The sequence below is a fragment of the Antedon bifida genome, chromosome 11 (genome assembly GCF_963402885.1).
Source record: "Antedon bifida chromosome 11, ecAntBifi1.1, whole genome shotgun sequence".
NCBI classification, from domain to species: Eukaryota; Metazoa; Echinodermata; class Crinoidea; order Comatulida; family Antedonidae; genus Antedon; species Antedon bifida.
The window spans coordinates 1,574,748-1,599,064 of NC_136236.1; the positions used below are offsets into that span (position 1 = coordinate 1,574,748).

At 33.2% G+C, this 24,317-nt stretch overlaps 1 protein-coding gene across 10 annotated transcripts; it reads right to left on the minus strand.

The window, feature by feature from the left end:
• Positions 1-1,510: 1,510 nt before the first annotated feature.
• LOC144856278 (protein MON2 homolog) lies at positions 1,511-24,090 on the minus strand. Of its 10 annotated transcripts, XM_078714226.1 has the most exons (34): positions 24,012-24,090; positions 23,329-23,495; positions 22,702-22,765; positions 22,145-22,272; positions 20,931-21,062; positions 20,579-20,708; positions 20,257-20,363; positions 19,872-19,997; positions 19,230-19,421; positions 18,824-18,948; positions 18,566-18,696; positions 18,213-18,369; positions 17,549-17,656; positions 16,701-16,921; positions 16,389-16,470; positions 16,028-16,218; positions 15,651-15,805; positions 15,066-15,413; positions 14,640-14,657; positions 13,483-13,695; positions 13,021-13,196; positions 12,475-12,637; positions 12,075-12,353; positions 11,591-11,792; positions 10,521-11,113; positions 10,154-10,294; positions 9,123-9,158; positions 7,672-7,704; positions 6,013-6,141; positions 5,710-5,900; positions 4,159-4,346; positions 3,505-3,709; positions 3,079-3,161; positions 1,511-2,767 (listed from the first exon to the last, which is right to left on the minus strand). In XM_078714226.1, exons 2-34 carry the CDS (start codon positions 23,434-23,436, stop codon positions 2,607-2,609), a joined length of 5,316 nt encoding a protein of 1,771 aa, XP_078570352.1. In that variant the 5' UTR covers positions 23,437-23,495; positions 24,012-24,090; the 3' UTR covers positions 1,511-2,606. The 10 variants fall into 10 exon arrangements, with proteins under 10 accessions (XP_078570352.1, XP_078570358.1, XP_078570353.1 ...); XM_078714232.1 differs by lacking the exon at positions 17,549-17,656; XM_078714227.1 differs by lacking the exon at positions 14,640-14,657.
• Positions 24,091-24,317: the final 227 nt, after the last annotated feature.

The following is a 24,317-nucleotide window of genomic DNA, read 5'->3' on the forward strand; positions in this document are numbered from 1 at the left end:
TGATTGGTCAAATCCCTTGCGTTGTGTTGCGTCTTAAGTGGGAACCATGCATTAGCAAGATTTTCGGGCGCTGCGGTTCACACTACAATTTGTACGGAATCCGAAATGAGTTTGCTACGATTTTTTTTATCGGATGAGGGGCGACTGAGAGCGTCACGCCTTATACGGTTTCTAAAGTGAGGTTCCCACTAGGATGCAACGCAAGGGCGAAGACGCAACACAAACGAGTTGACCAATGACGAGCGACAGTTCGAATAATTTATCGCTTGTGACTGGTCAAATTGTACTTGCGTACTTGCGTTGCGTGGGAACCAAGCATAACACTTTATATAGTCCAAGACTAGCATACACACCCTTATATACACAATAAGTTCACATAAGTCAAACAATATATTTTAGTGGACATGTTTACGTTTATATAATTCTACAGAACATCCATATATGTTGTAAAATAAGTATATCTATATATATAATAATATAAGAGTTATTTATAATTCATTTAGTGTATTAAAACAACGTGTTCAACATAGCTACTTTACATGATATATTCAATGTTAAATCATAATATTCATTAATTTGTTATTAAAACAATTACCATACCAAAGTCTATCTATACAGAATGTTTGTTTTTGCTATTCTTTTCAATCATTTTACACAAAGCACCTTGTAGTAGATGATAATAAGGTCATGTTCAAATCATTTTACTGCAGGTACTGCAGTTTTACTGCAACGTATGATATGATTGATTCAATGTTCAAAGTTACACAAGTTAGCCACTGCAAAGAACAATGTGTATGACAATAAAAAAAAAATGATTTTACTGCATAAACAAAATGTATTTACTGCAGTAGAATAATTTTGACATGGTCCTTCACCAACTACTACCTCCCCAGTGTGAACCCACAGACCACCTCGTTGTAAAGGCCCATTCACACTAGGACGATAACAATCAACGATAAATAGATAAATGTGCATTTTTCATACATAAAACAAAAGAAAAAACTTTTCATTCTAGAACTATAGATTAACAATTTCATTTCATTTTATTTATTTATTTATTTTCCACACATTGAACAAAAAATAACAGATATTTATACTTTAGGAAAAAAAAAGAAGACAATGTGTGAAAGGAGATCATCTATACTTCCTTTGATGAAAATTATATTTTCACACATCTAATCAAATGACGTCATGATTAGTAAGAGCAATAATATCGTGACAATACAGACAATTTATTGTTTTTATTTATTATGACATCATTTGATTGGAATTTTAAAAATATTATTTTTTATCAAAGACAGCATAAATGATTATCCTATAGTTCTAGAACAAAAACCTTTCTAATTTTTTTGTTTTATGTAAAAAAAATGCATGCTTATATATTCATCGTCGATCATTATCGTCCTAGTGTAAATGGGCCTTTATAGCAAAGATAAACCAGATTTTAAGGGGACTTACACTCACCTCCCTTTACCACTTTACCCCCCACCCTCTCCCACCCCACCCCATTCAACCACCACAACCCCCAGAAGAGAAATCAAAAGGTAAATTAAAGTAACGATTAACATCAAGATATACAATCAAATATAAAATGTTACAATTATGTTCATAATACAACATTGAGAAGTGTATTGTATAAAAAAATCAATATTTATATGAATTTGTTGTGCACTTTATAGAATTATATAAAATACTTTCAATTTATTAATTAGTGATATACTAAACAAAATAACAGTACAATAAAAAAAAATTGTAATTGTAAATACTGTAAGTAGAAATAATATTGTTTAAATCAAAGATATGCAATGTCCAAAATCATATTTGGTATGCCTGCCTGCCAGGATTTCTAAAAAGCCTATCCAAAATGGTTGATCCATATTCACAAGTTTTCCAGTATTGGCTATTCAACTAGGACCTTTTTCTGCATATGAGCAGTTCCAGTCAGCCCAACCAAGGTTTAGCTTTCGTTTTACAAAATTAGACATAATTGATCAAATTAAGTCTGATGAAACATTGGTCAAAAGTTCAGTCAAAATTAAAACTTGCTCTGCCAGTCCCTTCCATCATATACAGTCATCTCTCCCAATACTGGACACCTTTGGGCTGACCTAATATGTCTGGTTTTCTGGAAAGTCTGGTATTCGGAATGCGTTTTTAGTGGTAAAAATGAATTTGGGACCCTTTGAACCTCAAGAAAAGTCTGGTTTTGGGAGAGTTTTAGGTTTTCAGAGAGTCCAGTATTTGGAGAGTCCACTGTACTGCATGATTACCATTCGGTGGCTTCCTCTACTAGATCTTGATTATGTACTTGAAACCGTCCAACTGAAGTATCACTCAATGTGTAGATAGAGGTTGAGGAGGGCAGAGCTAGTCAAACTTAGGGATCAGCTTGGAGAAGGTTTTAGTAACAATGGTCCCAGTTTTGGAGTATGCAAGGGTATTCTAATCTCTTACTGTATTAGAAAACCATCAAATCAAAGTCATTATTCCCAGTAATGTCACCTACATCATCACATACATTCAGTACCAACTTGACTCCTGGGTGTTTTCTTGCTACACATGTAAACATTGCACATGATTTTTCCGATAAACCTTAAGTCTCAACATCATCGTCCATTCTGCATCGCACCGGACGGGGGCAACAAGAGGTCGTGATACTGGCTCAGCACATCCCTGAGGGCGCTGCACACGGTTGTCGATGTGCATGTGGTACAGTCTACTAACGTTGGATAAAGATCAATTACTTGCTCCCATGTATTTACATCAACTGGAAAAAAAACCAGAAATGTTAAGCTCTGTCTACACTATCAAACTTTATGTGACAAAATAATGTGATATGCCCATAGTATATGGACAAAATGATATCATATCACTACCATCAATACCATATGGGCACATCACACTTTTTTTGCAAAACTAGTTTGATAGTGTAGACAGAGCTTTAGGCAATCCAACACAAGATTTTAATCTTTTTTGGGATTCTGCCTTCGTCCATTATTTTCATTCATTTCATACATCTCAATTTGTCATTATTGTTGTTTTTAACTATTTTTTCTGATGGACTTAAATAAACTTTACCATTTCCACTGTGTGCCTTCTTCAATGACTCCATCAAAGTTGTAAGTGCTTTCAGCACAAATGATATTTCTGCCATTCGTGACCTTCAAAAAATAGGAATTTTATTGTAATTTTTATCATTTCATATTCTTGCACTTATATTTTTATGTATTATGTGTGTTTTGTATTTATCGATCCTATTAATGGCATAGTTACAGAATGGAAAAAAAAAAAAAATGTAATAAATATTTTAAAATTAATCAATGAGGAATAAAATTATATTAAAGAAACATTTCAAAAATGTATTAATATATGTAAAATAAATATATTGCAGTTTGCAAGGTCTTGCCAAAGTATTTATAAATAACAACAAAAATATGTTTTAGTTTTTGTAATTTTTGTTTTTTGAAAATGTTGGAAATGATATGACAATTCTTTTTATATTACCGTGGTAATGGGCATTTTCCACTCAATCGTTCATCCTCTACATATTTACTAAGAACTTCTCTACATCTCTGCAGCAATGCCGACATTGCCATTTTAGTAATTGCGCCCTCTTCTGACACAAGGCTCTGGGTGATGAACGAGAATCGTAATAGAGTCTCAAAACAGGTCTTTGCAAATTCTTCACGCAGCTGACTGTTATTGGTGTCTGCATGAAAAGATCAACAAAACATTTTTATTAATATTTCTTTAATCACATTTCTTACAAAATACTCTCTTATTTGGTCAATGAAAGTGGACTTACTTAATGTATTGTGGGTGATTGAAGACTTATTACAATGTATTGTGGGAGATTGAAGACTTATTACAATGTATTGTGGGAGACTAGAGACTTATTACAATGTATTGTGGGAGACTAGAGACTTATTACAATGTATTGTGGGAGACTAGAGACTAATATTACAATGTATTGTGGGAGACTAGAGACTTATTACAATGTATTGTGGGAGACTAGAGACTAATATTACAATGTATTGTGGGAGACTAGAGACAAATATTACAATGTATTGTGGAAGGCTGTCACTTATCACGAGTAAAAAATGCTGCACAGAGTAACTTAACCAAAAGCAAATAAAGAAAGCATTTTAAAAATGTTACCTAAAAAGCTAGATGAATTTGCCGAGTGTATTGAACCCCGGTTGAGTAGGCCCATAATCTTTGCAGTGAATTGTGGGGGTAACGCCGTTGAATAGGGTAAGATCTCATTCTGTATCAGTAACACCACTTTGACATCCATAGCCTCATCTTGTTGCTGCTCTTCAACTGATAACGTTAATGGTGCTGGGCTAAGAAAATCACATAAAGAATAGTTACTTTCATGTTTGGTTAATCATAATATGTAATATCACCTAATCAGTAATAGGTTATTGAATAGCAAATTACTTGAAAATGATGATTTAATGAATGGATAAATGAATGGATGAATGAATGGATGAATGATAGAATTTATGAATGAATGAATGGATGGATGGATGATTAAATGGATGAATGGATGGATGAATGGATGGATGAATGGACAAATGAATGGATGAATGATAGAATTTATGAATGAATGAATGAATGAATGAATGAATGAATGAATGAATGAATGAATGAATGAATGGAAGATTGAATGGATGAATGGATGAATGGATGATTGAATGAATAAATGAATGAATGGATGGATGGATGGATAATTGAATGGATGAATGGATGGATGGATGATTGAATGGATGAATGAATGAATAAATGAATGAATGGATGAGTGAATTATGAATGAACAACTGACTAATTTGAATTGAAGACAAGGTTAATTAATCAATTTAAATTATTTTGGCCAAAATGTGTTCAAATAAAAAATGTAAAAAAATATTATCTATATATACAAAGTATCAAGCACCCAGTCAGAACATACATACTGATATATAATACTGTAAGCACTTTTATGTATCACATAAATTTTATCTAGGTCAATTTTCATTTTCATACTTCCCATATAATATCAAATAATATTTCATATAAAGGAAATTAATTATTAAGATGTGTATAAAAGAGGAAAGAATATGGCTTTGATTACTAAAAACATTGATTATCATATTTTACAGGATTTTTGTATTCATCTGAATCGAACGTTTTATTTTATTTACTCTTTTATGTATCATTGATGCTCTCATATTCAAGATTTTATTATGTAAATTGTCACATAAAATGTGTAATTAAAATGAAAAAAATGCTGAATTAACATTGACGCCAAATAAAAAATGTAATCGAGGGTTATAACGTTAAAGGAAACACAAACAATAATATTTTACAAAATAAGGTTAGAAAAAGATGAAATTTGATACTTATTTGGTGACCATTAACTAGACCACTGCAGATCCGTGGTTGTGATTGGTTGATTTAGAATTAATCTATTTAAGTGGTAGCGGTAAAAATAACAAAACAAGACTATAGATTGTATGTTATTTCTTATGACAATTTAGACAAAACGTGGAGGGCACAGGAGGTTGAGCAGACAACCACCGAGTATAGACACAGATTATACATAGGAACAAGCTGGCGCTTTTCTGCTTACCGTTACCGTTCGCCTGTGTAAATTGGCGTTATTTTGTATTTCTCTTATATTATGGTGAAATAAAGAATACTGAAAGAATAATAGTGAATACATACTGTTCTGAAAAAAGGAAACACTCTAACGCTGCAGCCAGATCTAGCCACATTGATTTGAAATGTTTATTGTACGTGGGATTCCGGGCAACTGGTAGCCCAATGTGGAGAATCTCCAATAGAGATGTAACCGCTAGTTTCCACGTAGTTGCCGATGGACATGCATACTTCAAACCAAGGGGCATCTGAAGAACCTAATAAAGACAAATTTATTAAGAGGTTCAGAAAAAACAGCTTAGGGTTTTGCATGACACTAAAACTGATGATTTATACATGGAAATATTGAGGAAAACAACAGGAACATACCCTTAAAATATTCTGTAAAACCTGTTGTTCCATTACTGCTTGTCGCGTCGCTGTCTTTTTATAGAGGGCAGTAGTCATGCTAAGGCTCTTTTCAGCAAAAGGGACATAATTCATACTGACCCACTCAGCCTAATAACAATGAAACAAATAATTTATTATTAATTTTTATTATACAAATAAAAACATTTTAATAAACAAATCAAGATCATCCATGGTTGTGGTGGTAGTACGAGTCTTCTCAGGTAAGGACTATAAACCGTAGGTCTAGTGTACACATCTAGCTCATGTGAACTTAGTACATCCTTTGAGACGAGTAGGGGGCGACTCCGGTGTACTAGTACATCACAGCCACTGATCATAACTGGGCCCTCTTGGAGACAAGTTTTTGACTGAAGAGGTCAGCCAGTATAAATAAATAACAACAATAACAATCCTGCAACTAAAACCGTCAAGAACTTAAGATGCACAAAATACTAAGTTGTTTGTTGTAACTTGTAGCCAGTAGAAGTGCAAAGCAATGTTTGTTTCAGAGCTGTGAATGTTTGCCACATCATTTCCAAACACTTACACAAATTACACCAAATTTTGGAAAATCACAAACACACATACATCCATGCTGTCATCATGCAAGAATGATAAAAAACAACTTTTTTTAACGCAAGACAACATTCACAAAGTATGTTTGTTTGACAGGATCATCACATTATTTGTCTTAAATTTGTTGAGTAAAATAACATTATTATTATAAAAATTAAATTAGAATTAGTTAAATAGAAATGTCATTGTAATATAGAACAATTCAGTTAGTTATTACATTAATTTACCAAAACTCTTCAGGATAAGTATATTAATTTATTAAATAAAAAATTACCATTAATTGTTTTAATTTTGCTCTGCATATTATTATTAAGTAGATTCCCTATTAAGGAGGTAGCAACCCTTGTCCATGTTGTTATACATGTGTGGGCTTACACAAGATAAATCTGTGCATTTAATTCAAGACTTGCAGAAAGTCAGTGAAGTGGTGTTTAAGCTCAATTACATAACAAGCCCTGCCTGTATATTTACACTACAGCATCATGGATATGAATGAATAATGTGTTTCTCTACTTGTATAAGGACAATAAAAAATGAAAACAATAAAATGAATAAATGCGTTAGGTACACCACACCATTGCAGCATATACTTTAAATATTGTGTTTTTGATGGTTTCTGAATACACAGTACTATATACATTTAACTCTTCCAAAAAACAGACACTCTGGTGTTGGCCCTAGATGCCTACACCCTCGACACATTTGGGCTGTCCTAAAATATCAGACACCTCTGGGCTGCGAAATTCTTATTCCTTGATGTCTCAGGCAGAAATCATGAGCTCAAGGGGCCCCAGAGCATGAGCAGTCCAATGCAACTACTAAGCTTTGGAGGGCCCTTTAAGAGTGCTAAACCAGGGGCCTTTGCCCTGTGCGTTACGCCACTGAATAATACATGATATCTGCTTCTCAGAATTCATTTTACAAGGACAGAATGTTGTTTTTGGGAGAGTTAAGTGCATAATACTACAACACTGATAGCAATTGTTATTGTTGATAAATGCAATATATATACACCACTTGCAGACATACTATTGTCACAGGTAATTCCCATTGACAACCTACCTGCTGGCTACCTCTAAAACTTTCCCATTTTTCCTGATAACAAATAAAATCAATGATTTATCTATTCATATCAGTACATTCATAAAGTTGGCATTCTATTAAGCTCTGTCTACACTACCAAAACTGTATGACAAAAAAATGTGATGTGCCCATATATGGACATGATGATGTCATATCACTACCATATTTGGTAGTTTGATAGTGTAGACAGAGCTTTAAATGCTATCTTAACATTACTTATTACATAGAGATGTTATGTCCACTATCATATCTTTATTTGTATTGCTTTAATTGATAATAAAATGATTTCCATGGTTGATTGAGCTCTTGTTTGAAATTCATATAAAATGAAATAAAATAAATGTTAATTGCTTATGATTTATTATTTTGCTTATTTTTACACATAATTGTTAAAAAACTACAGTAAGATAATCTAATAGTTGATTGTTTGTCTATGTAAATCTTTGTTTTTGTCATAAATATTTGTGTGCAATTCTTTTAAAATGTCACTGATTAAGTGATGTCTTATTAATGTGGAAACACAACAAAAAGCAGGCAGAATATCGTAGATGAAAACATGACATTATCAAGCAAAAGGAGCATTTCAAACATTCATTGATTTTAATTTCAAATGATGGTGATACAAATGAATATGTTGTTGAAAACAAAAACACTGTGTCATTTATAAATTCTCAAGCATTGTAAATAATAACTTGCCTTAAAATGTGGGTGATTTTTATGACATGTTTTTTTATAAAGCAAAAAAAGCAGCAACAAGAATTAAAATGAAATTGCAGCAGTGAGTAAAACAAAAACAGAATCAAAACAGTATATCACAATAGTATAGATAACTATCACCAAAGAGAGAAAAAATTGAAAACTTAAAACAAAGCTTTGAAAAAATAAAAACAAACAAAACAGTTAAACAAAAATTATTATAAAATGTTTAAGGTTGAAAAATAAATTGTATTCATACTATGAAGATTTTATTGGTTTAGAAGATTATGAGAGGATGCAGGAAGAATTTCCAGATGTTGTAAAATGCAGATTTTCTATGATGAAATCGTGTTTCTAATAAGTATATCGCCCTCTGTATGTTTACGTTCATATTTGATATTACTTTATCCATGGAAATATATATAAACACAACTATTTTGACCATGTCCCTTTAAAGTGAAACTTGCATAGTGCTGCCCTTTCCCTTTAAGGTGAAGCTTGCATTATAATACACATGTGTCTTGTATTAAATATAACTTTTAAAAATTTATTTAAAAACACAAACAATTTGATGTCCTAAAATTTAAAGATGAATTACTTACCTTGGGAAAAAAACAAACTAAAAGCATCAACTAACAAAAAAACTAATTTATTAAAAAAAAAGAAAAAAAAAAACGGAAGAAAAAACACTGGGAAGAAAGCGAAAGAAGAGCGGCATGCGGTATTAACAGTACCTTACATTGAATCCATGAATGCAAATATTCAGCAGACTATAGAGGGGGTAGATGAATAAGACACAATAAAAGCTATTTAAGTGTTGCCAGGTTATTTTATATTCAAATAAACAAAATATTATGAAAAGAATGTTTGAGATAATAATAAATTTGCCAATTTGAAATGCTAACCATATCATCATACACATTACTTGTTGAATACTTTAATTAAAGGAAAGGAACAATTTAAAAATAATTTTCATAGGGGAGTCATAAAAAACGTTGGGTGTCAAAAAAGTTTTGGGTAGAGGACAAGATAATAAATATTGTCTGATAGTGAGTGAGTGCGTGAGTGAGTGTATGTTAGGTGGTAATTAATCTGGGTAGATGACACAGAATTCTTGACTCTTCGAAAAGATTAGGGGATCGCTCCCGGTCCCCATGTACTGCCCAATTGACCAGCAGAAGAACCCCACCGTCTAAGGACTTAATGGGTCATCCTTGATGTGCAACACCAAAATAATAAACAAACTGGTTGATAGAAATTATTACTCCCTTCTTATAATGATTTAGGTAATTATCAATAATATTAATTTAAGAATTTAAAATATAATGGAGTAGGCTAAATTTTGTTGTTAATGTACTTGTTAGTGGTTAAACATGCACATTTCTAAATAAAGGTTTATTTTCCTTTTCAAATGTCGCATGCTCTCATTCTTTTTTAACTATTATAGTTTGCACTACATTTTAAAAGATTAAAATAGAATAGCTACAGTATGAAAAAAAAAATATGAAGAAAAGAAATAAAATAAATTTGACAAATACCAATACAGTCAGTCAACTCTCCCAATACCGGACACCTTTGGGCTTGCCTAATATTACAGGAAAAGCTGGTATTCAGAATGTGTTTTCATGGTAAAAAATATTTGGAACTCAAGAAAAGTCTGGTTTTAGGAAAATTTCTGGTTTTCAGAAAGTCTGGTAGTGGGAGAGTTGAATATTATGACAAATAAATGTATTTAACCTAATCGAAAAGTATAAATTCCTCATACCTGTTTACTGGCGGTCTTTGACATGACTCTCGTCTCAATCTGCCCAAATGAGGGCGCTTGGCAAGCGTACGTGACAAATGTAAGTAGTTGATCAAAGACAGCTGGGTGCATAGACTGCATGGTTTCAGATGTACCTATTGCCTGCAAGGCAAAGAAAGATATTGACATTGTATTTTGCACCTGATTAAATCATCCTTTTTACATCTGCAAATACAAATTATTGACAGGGAACAACTGGTACCAATTGGGAGAGGCCTTTGCCCAGCAGTGGGACGATGTGGGCTAAGAAAGAAAGGAAGACAGGGACTTGTATATGCTAGAATATTCTTAATATTTTTAAAGCAAAATGGTGAAGTTAAAGCGTTACCTTTGAAACACAAGTAATTGCATTGAGAGCAGCTTCCTGCAGACCAGTAAGCTCAGCCTCTTGCATCGACGAAGGAAGCAAAAATGGTGACGCATCCGCGTGAATTGGCACAGACACCGCGCACTGCAGTACACGTGAAAGCTTCTGAAAATCAGACGCAACAAACTTCGACTTAATATGTTGAAACAACGTTGGAAATATCTGCAGTAACGTCGTTAAAAACGGTTGCGACGGCAGAGTCTTAGCAGTTTTTGACGTAGGAGGCTTTGTACCATTAATCCCGATGCTATGCCACACCCTCCATGCCGTCGACCACAGTGTGAAATCATCCATTACACTTTCAATTTGTTTTTGTGGCATTATTTTAGGATTATCCCCAGAAGTAGTCCTTTTGATTTGTTCTGCTTTTGGTGCTGACATTGAGGTATCTAGAGATGCAGCCTTTTCAAGTACTTTAGGAGATGGAGACGACGCCTGTAGTTGAAGTATTTCTTGAAAGCTTTTTAATGCATTTAACGACACTTCATTACTTGTACTTAATGCTGAAGATTCTATGTGTTCAAGCAATAGTGCCCAAGCTCTTGGGAAATCACCTATAAAATAATGTAAATGACATCGGTTAATGGTAATGGATTGAAGCGCTGTGAAAACAAGATCTATTTTAGTTTCATAATATTTATTTACATACTGACATAAAAGATAATATACAAAGCAAAACAAAATGATATGAGGTCAGAGTGTGAAGGCAGATGCCCTGGAAGATGAAAAAAACATCTTGTAGTGGGCAAGCCTTAAAACAAAATTAATTAAGATAAAGGAAATGAAGAAAGTGGATGATCATGCCAGCACCTACAATGATGCATGGTGATACACACTTGTCACTGAACAGACTTAGGATTTAATGAAGCTATATAAACTTGCTGGCATGAACAAAAAAACCTTAAAAGTTTGTGTTGCAGTGTGTATTACAGCAATCAATCATTTTCAAAATACAACCTATACAAAAGAACAAGACAAGCCACTAGCATTTAAGACACTCTCATGAAGTTTGAGTTCAAAACTTTACTCACCTAAAAGAATTAGTTGTTGCCTCCACGTGTTGAAAACTCTGGCAACCCCAGCTAATGTAAGTACTTTAGTCTCCGCCCACTGTTTCTCAGCTGTGTCTCGTGAATGATGGATAAGTATGTTAGCGCCCCCACTAACATCCGACTTGTCTTGCTTGGCCGCACCGGACAACTTTTTTACTTTATCCAGCAGAGGAAACAATACCTTAAAATCAACAGTCAAGAATATACCTTAAAATCAACAGTCAAGAATTGTTTGACTTTATCTATACAGTAAAGCTCTGTCTACACTATCAAACTAGTTTGACAACAAAATGTGATGTGCCCAAATATGGTAGTGATATACCCAAATATGGTAGTTATGCGACATCATCATGACCATATATATCACATTTTTTAGTCACATAAAGTTTGATAGTATAGACAGAGTATTACATATGGAAAAAGTTGCTAAAGGTAATACTATGATAGTATGAAAAATACTCACATGCCATAATACAGTGCTCCATGTGGTCTGCTGAAGCAACGACCCATGAGCACTGATTGTAGAAAATAATGTCTGCCCTGCACTCTTCCTAACGGCTGGTCTAGAGTCTACACAAAGGTCAGCTTGCTTCGAGTATAAGGTCAACCAAAGTGCATCAAAAGGAGGAACCGGAGCCTCGTTTGGAGAACTGTCATTGGTCCCTTCAACTAAGTTTGCTTCTTTTACTAACCCTTCACTGATGCTAACTCTATTCTGGTATAAATAGTCTGATATATTCCACTGCAACAAAACAGAATATACATCAGCTGTATGAGTACTGTCTTAACTTTTACTAAATTTATCAAACCACATACATATACATAAAAATAATGATTTTAATATAAGCATACAGTTTGCTTACCAATAAACCAACTGACGTCAGACTAATGTTGAGTTCTTCTTTCTGAAGTCCAAACTTAGCAGCCACTGAGATACAAATTTGTAATCCATACCGTGGCATTATGGGCAAGAAGTCTGTGGTCACTAGTTGGAAGCATTTGAAAGCTGTTCTAATTAGACTATCCCTGAAAAATAAAGACAAAACAATCAACAATTCATTTACTCATGTATGGAAGTAATTGTTGGTTAAAATTGAAGCAAAAAAAATATGTTGTTGTCATCAAGACACTGATATATTGATACATTGTTATCAAGACAATGATATATTGATACATTGTTATCAAGACAATGATATATTGATACATTGTTATCAAGACACTGATAAATTGATACTTTACATTGTTATCAAGACACTGATATATTGATACATTGTTATCAAGACACTGATATATTGATACATTGTTATCAAGACACTGATATTTTGATACATTGTTATCAAGACACTGATATATTGATACATTGTTATCAAAACACTGATAACTGACACTGTGTTGGAATGCATTCTTACCCTTGATCGTCAGACACTGCGCCGATAACACCAAGAACTAATGGCCATCCATGAGCCAATGTCTCTCCATTATTGTGGAGAACTTGAAGAACACATTCCAGTTGTCTCTGACGAATATCAGGATGTTGGATGGCAGACAGTTCTTGCAATGGTGACAATAGCATTGTTTGAAGTTTCTTAAAAATTAAATCCAATTTGATAATTTAGTAAACAGAAACAAAATGTTATCGTATCAAAACAAGATTTTACAACTCTGTCTACACTATCAAACTTTATGTGACAACAAATGTTATGTGCCCATATATGGATACGATGTCATATTACTACCATATTTGGGCATATCACTACCATATTTCGGCACATTACACTTTTTTTTGTCAAACTAGTTTGATAGTGTAGACAGAGCTTTAAAAATTTCAGAAATATAGATCTATGTAAAATCAGTTCCAAAATACTACGTACCAAGTTTTCGTGTAGTGGAGGTTCAAACTTGTAAGCCAACGATGCCTTAACAAGCGACGTTATTGCTTCCGCGCCCCAATCTCTGGTCCTACCGTGATTATGTTGACATACTTCTAAGAGATGTGCTGTGACTGGACGCCACAGAACCTCCACTCTTGATAAATTCACTAAACCCGTCTCTAATAGCTTTGCAACAGCAAACAGTGACGGTTCCTTTAATTGAAGAACAGTTATATTAATTTACTGCAATTACTGCAGTAATCAATTCTTTTAAATGCATGAATGATGATATTGATAGGAATGGGACTATACATCATGCTAACAGCTGCAGTACTACACTAATTTTAATACATAATGTTATTTGATGCTCTATGGAATATGTTGGATAGTTGCTACATATACAGGATGCTGGATAAAGGTATCCCTCTAATATTTCAATTCATCTATGATAAATTGAATTTAAAGGGTATAAGTGGTTTTAAAAAGAAGCCGTCTCCAAGTGTTTGGAAGGTGTACAAAATTGGGGAAAGAGAGAGAGAGAACATGGGTGTGAAAATCAAATCTTTAATGTTTGCATGAGATTTAAAAAATAAAAAAGTTTGTCATGCACAATTTTGATGGACAGATTTACAAGTGGAAATGATTTGGAGATGATGAATCAACAATTCATAAGGTTATAATAGGTTTGTAATAATATAATATTAGATATCTACAATAAAGATGGGTACATGCAGTTAGTATAGGCTGAAGATTTTGGAAATATGCATTCTAAAGCTCTATCTACACTATCAAACTAGTTTGACAAAAAAAAGTGTGATGTGCCCCAATAGGGTGGTGATATGCCTAAATATATATATCCATATATGGGCACAGAACATTTTTTTGTCACATAAAGTTTGATAGTGTAGACAGAGCTTAAAATATTATAGTAAAACCAATAAACAATCATTTATTGGGTAAGTGTACATTTCAATATCAAATTAAAAAAAGTAATAAAATCAACAGCAGAAAAATGAACACATCAAAATTTTACTAAGTAATCACCGGAAAGTGAAAGAATCATTTTAAATTTAATACTAGAAATTCAATTTAGTAATTTATAATCTTTTTTGTGTTCATTTTTCTACTATCAAATGTTCTGCAATGCATGCTGGTACCTTGTCGCCCCTAGTAACCTGATAGCATTAAAAAAGATGCATAGTAGTTGAAATCAACCGTTTTCTAGTTAGTGATCAAAAAGCTGCAAACTATCTCTATTTTAAAAGCGTGATTTGTCAGCCATTTTCATGACAATGAAATGATTGTTTGCACTGATTATGTGTGCACTATTAAGTATAATAAAAGTATTAAACTCCAACTAATGAGAGGAAAGTCATTGTTTCAATGATATTCTATAGAATCATTCATCTCATTATCTGGAGTTTATGACATCATCAAAAAAGATGCAGAAATGCAACTGTCAAAAGTTTTAATAAAATTCTTCAAAAATCATCAAAATGCAATATATATATATTATAAAAAACTTTCTTAATAATTACTGTTAAACCTTAGCAATTCAGTACCATAAAAACAAATTTTTTTACCTTATTAGCATAAGCAATTTCCATAGACTCAGTTGAAAGTTTACAGAGGGCGTCTATCAAGTGGTGTAGCGCTACCTCATCCAGATATTGAGAGCTTTCAAAAAGCCGCGACAACATGGCTGATAAAATTGGAAGCTCCCCCATGACTGCAGTGGTTATGACAGAATTAGCTGTTTCAGCTGCTCCGCTGACTTTGAGGCTACCCCCAGCACTAGGCTTCAGGCCTAGGATCCAGGCTAGATGTTGCAGTGTGGTTAGCACCATATGCCAGGCTGTGCCTAGGATGCCACCGTGACAGTGAGCTACACTTAGAATTGCTCTCATGCACTGAATGTTTTTGGCAGTGAGCTTTAAAAAAACAAGATTGTAAGAAGGATTTAGTAACTCATAAACTAATTCCTTGGACATGACTAATATCACTTAATTGACACCTGAATTTTGACATGGATTTTGAAACATTCAAAACATTCCAATACAACAGACCATTCATTTTGTTTTTAAATACAAATATAACAGGGGAGCAAAAAAATTACTAAAAGAAAAATAATTCTAATGTAACCAATGAATGAGGTATGAATAAGTTACCATAACGGGTCCTTGCTGCGTTCCTTGTACAGTTGGCAGAGCAGTACCCACTGCCACAACTTGATTCCTACCATCACCAGGCTCATTTGCATTGCCATCTGACCCTTGACCTTGCTGATTAGAAAGACCATCTCGACTGATACTTCTCTTGTGACCTAAATAAAAAAATATATATTATATGTAACAAGATTATATAAGAAACAAATATGAGTAAAACTTATGACTTCATTGGATATAAATTGAGACCACTAAATTGTAATTTCAAACTTAAATGGTTTAATTAATATTAAGATATTATTTTAAAATGTTTAATTATTGTATTTTTCTTGAAAGAATATCAAATAATCTCAGTCAGTCAGTCAAAGTAAAAATATTACCTTTGTGTAAAATGTTAGCATTTTGTGGAGTTGCAATATTGAGTACTGTGAGGGCGTAGTGGGGTGGTAGCGAGGCCTTGCATAAACACGTTATGAATGCGTCTCGTGCAACAGTCATCCCGAGCTTGCCGCATAAACTTGCATATACTTCAAGAGATTTTAAAATAGATTCTGTACCCGTTTCGTCCGTGCTACAAGAAATAAAAACAGAATGATAAGTAGTACTGTAGTAGCCCTTTTGTTGTCCTGTATGTATTGTTGATTAAGGTAAACAAAATGACATTTGATATGATATCCTTATCATGATAAACAATAACAAGGGCTAAAACCATGGACCATATAACACCATATAATAACTTACCAGGCTTCTAGAAGAAGTGATAATGCCGCCAGAACTCCACACCAAGATGCATTTACGAGCTCTTCCCATAAACTCTTCAAACCTGAATATATATAACAAAATTCATTACCCTTTATTCTACGTAGAATACCTACATGGACGAGAAATTAAATAACTATACATATTATGCTTATTTGCATTGCATTATGGAAATAGTATAGATTTTCATACAATGGCTGGTTAGTTATAATTGTATTAAACATTTCAGTCTAAAGCCAATAAAATAAATAGGAACAACAGTTGTATTGTTATTAATATCTAATTTGGACATACTTGGATCAACATCCTCAAGAACGGCATCATTGCGGTCCAACACGGTTCCACCGTTCATCTTTTTACTCCCACTTTGATCTTTACGTCGTTGCTCTACTTCTAATTCTGATGTAACAATTGTAGATACACTCCTGACAACGTCCAGTAGGCAGGTGAATGCTATAGACAATCCATAACCATCTGGAACGGTTGGCGCCTCTAACTTGTCTAACATCTCAAGACTTTGCAAAACAGAAATGAAAAAAAATAAGATTAAATTTATATTCGTTCACAGATAAATACATAAATGCCTCAAGTTAAATTGTCAACATTTTATTGCACACACTACAAACTATTTCATGAAGTAAATAAAAATCTCTTCAACCTTAAACTCTGAAGGCTTAATATAGTTAAATATAAAAAGTAATCAGTAATAATTGAGAAAAATACAGAATAATTGAAATATAAAACACTATAAAAATTAATTGGTTCGAAGGAAAAACCAACAAAATGTAAGCCAAAGTTTAAATCTATGAAAGAAATAAAACAACTGAAATAGGAAATATAATACTGAAAAAAAAATGTATAAATGTCAGATTGCTAGTAATAATCTTGTTTTTTTGATATTAAACAAATATATATAAACAAACTTTAAAATTTAAAGGGATAAAATGGGATACTAGATTAAAGGATAGAAAATCAATTTATTAGAGGGGAATGAAATAAAAGGGAATGAAATAAAGCGGAAAGAAATAAAGGGGAATGAAATAAAGGTAATGAGTTAAAATAAAATGAAAAAAAGGGAATGTATAAAGAGGAGGGGAGGGGGGGAGGTGGGGCAGGGTGTTATGGAAAATACAATCTCGTACAAGTTTCCCTTGAATGACTTCCCATTTATGGACTCATAGATTGTTGTTAGTGCTTCTGATAAGCCTGGCACTTGTACTAGTATCTTCATTTCAGTCAACCTCTCCAGGCTACACGGAACGGAGGTCAAAGGGCAGAAAACAAAATGTAAAAGCTCATCATACATACATACTGAAATCTCTGTTATTCAACAATAACAAAAATACAATAAATTATGGAAATAATTACAAGTGGTTTTAATGATTTTTTCCCTTAAAATAATGTTGCATTTTATCTTAAAACAAATTGTTTGTTCACATAATATCAATTAATCTTCTATAGGAGCTGTAGCTTGAGTTTTTCCTTCCAATGCCAAGGTTCAATCTTGAACTAGTGCCAGGGTTGTAACTCATGATTGTGGAAACAGTAGTGAGTTACAACCCAACATCTCAAAATAATAATAATATGATGATGAATTGTATCAATCATATAATGATTTGTATCAATTGTATTTAGGTTTAAGGTTAATATGTTTCATGGTTTTCACAAGCGCCTTGAGCACTTTAGTGGATATGTGCGCTGTATAAATCTTATTATTATTATTATGAATAATAATTCATAAATGACTTGCTCTTGAATGTATATGAAAAACATGAAGACATTATGAAGAAACAAATATTTACTTACAAAACTGGTCTGGCTGAGCCAGTTGCTGCTACGTTGATGAGTGGTATCCACACGCCCTTATAAGCAAATGCTGGCTGGGGTGTCACACCTCCTCCTAAAGACATTCCACCTACTACACCTGGTGACGAGTTAAGCCCATCTTTGCCAGAATTCACACCTATTAAAAAGAATTACTAGTTTGTAAGATCTCTTTAGATTCATTGGTTAAATAAGTTTGATGATAATACTGTGAAAACAAACTCCTGATTCTAACGTCTTGCCTCACTTTTATCATAGTTTTATAATTATTTTATATTTCACATTTATTAAATATCAATTTTTAATCGATGACATACAAAATTTAAAATTCTTACCTGGAAGAGCGCTCTGCCTTTCAACGACAGGATGCACAAACAATGATTGGATAAAAGAGCCTAATGCATTGACTATATTTGCAAATATCTTGGTAGAGTGAGTCTTCATGTCATAGGAAAGACAAAAGCACCTACAAACAAAAAGAGAGGTGATATGTATTAATATAAATTAGATTTACGTCCTTGTCTGTTAAATAAATACATATGCAGTAGTAACTTTAATTGCAATTAATAATAAAATACTGTAAATTAATTTACCGCAGTAACTTTAATTGCACACATAATTTATGCAGGACTTCTAAAGCCAGAATTCTCTGCCACATCGGTTTGTCGCCCTCTAGGAACTTCACCAGCAACGACAGAAATATTTCCGACTCGGTAACCTATCATAAAAATATGTGAATATGTTAAATATACAAAACCAAGATGCATAACCATTGAAATAGGTGAAAGAATATTCAAAGTGACCTTAGAAAACAGGGTTCAATTCAAGTACGTAATAAGTAAAGCTCTGTCTCCACTATCAAACTTTATGTGATGTGCCCATATACGGACATGATGATGTCATATCACTACCATATTTGGGCACATCACACTCTTGTCAAACTAGATTGATAGTGTAGACAGAGCTTTAGATACAAATAAGATATATAACTGTACTCACTAGTATAGAGTAGTACTTATTAATAAGTACTGAGACAACCCTCAATAGCCTCATATTGAGTGGGAAGTATGGCTTATCTCCAACTAACGGCCCAGTAGACATCAGATTCTGTTTGTGTTTCAAACTTGGTGAGAACAGTTTGATAACAAGTGGACACACTCTTTCTTTTAACAGGAAACTGAACTCTTTATGCTGTAAGAACAAACATTTAAATTGAATACATGTTTTCAGTTTTTCATTTTACTACATATTATTATTATTATTATTATTTTTTTTATAGTTTTTACCAGAGTGAAATTACAATAATAATAATAATAATTTAATAATAAATAATTTCACTATTCCCTGGTTTGCACTAACATTTTTTTTATAGTTTAGTTTAAAATGTTATATTGTAAAATTCTCCAAGTAATTTTACAAAGGTTGTTTGTTGTTATTATTTATTTATACTGGGCGACCTCTTCAGTCAATTGTTATTTCAGCATTTATGAACTATTTTAACTGTAAACACATTTTGAATAGTAGATATATTATTATAAAGGGGTGACATGTAATAAATTATGAATGAAGTTGTCAAACATATTGCAATGGAAGGTGGCCATACCAGACACGGTTAGTATGAATTGAGAATTGTTAACTTACTCTTAAAAAGACCTGGGGGAAGCTGTTAAGTATAGATTCTAAGAGTTCTAGGCCAAATGTTCTGCTCATCTCTGTCAGGCCTAACAGCCATGTAGGGTGTTCAGCATTCACTAACTGACATAGATCCTGCAAAATACATAAAGAATACAATAAGCCATGGTACAAAAATTAATATTTTGTAGTAATATGATTGCAGAATTTTCGATGCTGTGGAAAAATGATTACTTTTACTTTCTTACTGACTACCTAATTATGAAGTTTTAATTGTTTGGTTTTGTTCTATTGCTATCTTAAAAATTTTAGTAACAAAGTAATTGTATATCAATACAGTATTAAGTAATTTATTAATTTAAAAATTATAATGAAACATGAAGTGTGTGCTTACCTGGAAGAGAAGATAAGCATCGGTAGCGCACGGTCTCAGTGACTTTGGTGGTAGACGACTGTTCGTCTTCAAAGAATTCTGATGAAAACTATGGTCCTCAGCTCCAGCTAAAAAAAACATTAATACAGTTGATATCATTGCAGCAATGGTCTATAATAAATACTACTTTTGCTACATCACAAATTATAGCCGCCTCCCATTCCAGAACCGACTAAGAGACTGCTCTAAATCAGCCAGTAGTTCCCCCAAATCATCCATCAAGTCTGTAGGCAATGTTGAAAACCCCAAATTCTTTAGCATTAATACATCATGTTTGTATTACCTGCGTTAGCGGCATCCTCAGCAAGAACACGCTCAAACACTGTGCAGACAACTTGTTGTACAATAGCTGATGCTGTGTTACTCACTGTGTTATCCTTGGAGAAATGTAACCGGAAACATATAACAATAGCCTGTAGAAATAAACAAGTGACTATGAGATATACAGTAGAACAAATGACAATGAGATATAGAACCAAGTCACTAAGCCTCAAATAAGACTTGGTTTAAAAGCACGATAAATTAAGAAGTTAATCCATCATGTAATTGGCAAGTTGCTCGCTGTTGGATGCGAATGTAAGTCAGCTGCAAGCTTTTATAGAAAATGAATTGGTAAATCAACTGATCTTCCTTACCCGTGCAAGAGCGTTGCCACGTACAACAGTACTTGTTGTCACCAGTACCAGCGTCGTCTGCAAAACCTTTAGGTCCTCAATCCCACAATCCATCAAGTTCCATAGCATGTTGACAACATTTGACCCAGCTTCCTAATATGTAAAGTCACAGAACTTTTAATACAATATGGTATATTACATCAATTAGCCTTGACATTTAAGGTACTTAAGCTCTGTCTACACTATCCAACACTACAAAAAAATGTGATGTGCCCATACATGGACATGATGATATATATCACTCCCATATTTGGGGATATCACTACCATATTTTGGCACATCACACTTTTTTTGTCAAACTAGTTTGATAATGTAGACAGAGCATTAGACAATGGGAGTAAAATATGACTAGCATTACATGTAAACAAAGGTATTTGCACTTCCACTACTGCAGTGGAAAAGGAATAATTGAGTAGGAAATGGAAGTAAATTGACAGAAATGAATACACCCCAGGCCAGTACATCTGCTACAAGGGAAAAATCAATAATGAACTATTGAGTTTTTATATGGATAACACTATGACAAACAATGCAGTGGCCAATGACTGTGTTATTCATAAACTACACACATACACATAAACACTGATTTTGTGTTGATACAAGCTATGATGGTAGTTTTACAGTGGGGGTTATAGGACATTTTTGGGATTTCCCACATGAGTAAAAATAGTAGGAACAAATAGCTGTTCCATAAAATGTTCAGTGATACATATTAATTCAACTGCACACATAATATAACACTGATTTCAATGAGCTATGGAGGTAGATTTGAGGTTAAACAAGCAACAGTATTATGTTGTAGCACAGAGGATAAAAACACAGACAATGTATAGCTAGCAAGTTACTCCACCACTGAAGGTATGTCTTTACATCTTCTATCTGTCATAGTGGGAGCCTTTTAGTCAACTTGTTTACACTTATCCCCACTATAATGCCATGTAATGTATGCTTTAATGTATTGTTATAAAACGACCTGATTTTATTTAATGATAATGTATTTATATAGCACATTCCACAAAAATGTTGTCTTATGCTTAATTTACATGCAGTTTTTATAATGTAACTTCCATAGTGAAATGACACAAGGATAGGTTGAGAAGTAACAATAACACAGTTCCCTTTGAAACCCCTTCACTTTGAAACCCCTTCACTTTGTAGGCTACTAATCCACTAACCTGTGACAATGCCTGTTTGGCAATAAGTCGCTGGATTGAAGCCAGACAGATCTGAACGATTCTAAGATTCTTTGTGTCACAGCCAAGTAGAAAGGGTTGCATTATTTCACCACTGCATGCTATCAATGCTATAAATACAAACACCATAGTGTAATTATGGTATACAATAATAATACAATACTGTAAATACTAATAATACAGGAGTATACAATGAATACACAATATAACACCATCATGTAAATATAATATACAATATATAATACAATAAATACTATACAGTAGTGTACATTTAATAAATAATGTACTAGTATACACCATTGTAATACCATAAATACTATAGTATAATATGTAATGAGTTATATCAAATGCACTGTGAAATAAGTATTGATGTGTCCTTGGTTATATCATGGAGAATTCTCCATGGTTATATCATGGACCTATAAATCTAATTAGCATAGGTCAATGGTTATGTGAAATTCAACTTGCAAGGGATTATCTAAGATTAAGCCCAGTGGGGGTTTTCAACTTGGGTTAATGGTATCACATCCCACAATTACCTGGTATGATATCCTTGTTTTTGGCTACCACTGTTCGTATCCTTAAGATCCCAGCCTCAGCAGCCTGAAAAAACCATTATTTTTTAATTAATTACTAGGCCTAAGTTTTTGTAAACAAAGTATGAACACCAATTAGTCAATCCTCCAAAAACCAAGAATTTATTTATAAGAAATCTGAAATCACTACTATATTGGATTCATCACTGTATCATTTACAATAAAAGTACCAGTATTTTTTTTGCATATGTTTAAAATTTCTACAGATGCTAAAACTTTATAGACAAGATGTTGATTGGTGTATGGTTCGATGCCAACCCATCTTGGGTGTAAGCACAAAAGCAAAAGCTTACACAAAAGGACCAGGGGTGTAAGCTTACACAAAAGGACCAGGGGTGTAAACTTACACAAAAGGACCAGGGGTGTAAGCTTACACAAAGGGACCAGGGGTGTAAGCTGGCTCAAAAGAACAGGGGATGTTATATAGACTGAACAAATTTACAATTTTGTTTTTTAAGAAAAGGTTATTTCAACAACTGTTTGGTCGATTACTGTGAATAAATTTATTTTATTTCAACAATATTTTACGAGGATGGTCTATCTAGCCGAAGCTGATAAAATGCTCCTTACTTCTTTAACAGGTGGATACTTCTTCTTGGCTTCATTAGACAAAGCTCTCAGATCAGTCTGTAAGTTTTCCACAAGCTTCTTGGCACTGACTACGTCGGCAGTAGCCATTGTTACAGTGCCCTCTTAAATTGATTCTACTATATCCACATCGATTTTATCTGTTAATTCTATGGATAAAAATAAATTTTGTTTGATGCCTTGTTTTCTAGAATGATCCTCTGTTGTGCAGAAGGAAAACTTGGCACATTTATTTATTAATAATATCATAGAGATATTATCACTATAATATCTTTATGATAATATTAATATTATTATTATGCACGGTCAAAAGGCCTACTACTACAATACATCAATGTAGATAGAATATTTTAACAAATAAAGGTGTTAGGCCTACATATTATTATTATTGTGAATGACTGAACACTTTACGGCTAGCCTAGGAAAATGGTTAACCACATAACTCGGCCTAGCCTATGTAGATATGCTCCGCCACACCATCAAAGGCGAGGCACTACCCCACCAGTAATTGCTAAAGTTAAGTGCTGACTGATGGTAGGCCTAGCCTAGCTAGCTAGCACAGGCAGACTTATTAGAATGCAAAAACAACGTCTATAGAAGTTGTTCAATTAAAAACTAAGCGCACCCTAAAATACTACATAAACAAGTAAACAATACTTATCTACCTGAATATTAAAATTTAACAAATAGACAATTTTTATAGGTATTATTCTCCTTCGTTTTAGCTAGGCCTGTCACAAAAACTGTCTGCTGTTCATTCCTCATCGTCACGCAATCACTACTCTACGCATGCGTCAAAACTGCAGACTAGTGACGTGTAAATTCATTTTTTAAACCAATAAATAGCTGAGTGTACTTTATGTATATTTCTATAAATAATTTTCAATGAAATAAAAAGCAAAACAAAAAATATGGAAAAGAAGAAAAAAAGGAAAAAGAGAGAAAAAAAAAAAAACAATTGCTACTACCAT

Coding starts and splice junctions, on each gene's coding strand:
- LOC144856278 (XM_078714226.1), bottom strand. CDS start 23,436: ATGGCTACTGCCGACGTAGTCAGTGCCAAGAAGCTTGTGGAAAACTTA. Junction 18,370..18,565: donor AAGGCAGAGCGCTCTTCCAG/GTAAGAATTTTA, acceptor TCTTTTTAATAG/GTGTGAATTCTGGCAAAGAT. Junction 13,197..13,482: donor CTCCACTACACGAAAACTTG/GTACGTAGTATT, acceptor TTAATTTTTAAG/AAACTTCAAACAATGCTATT.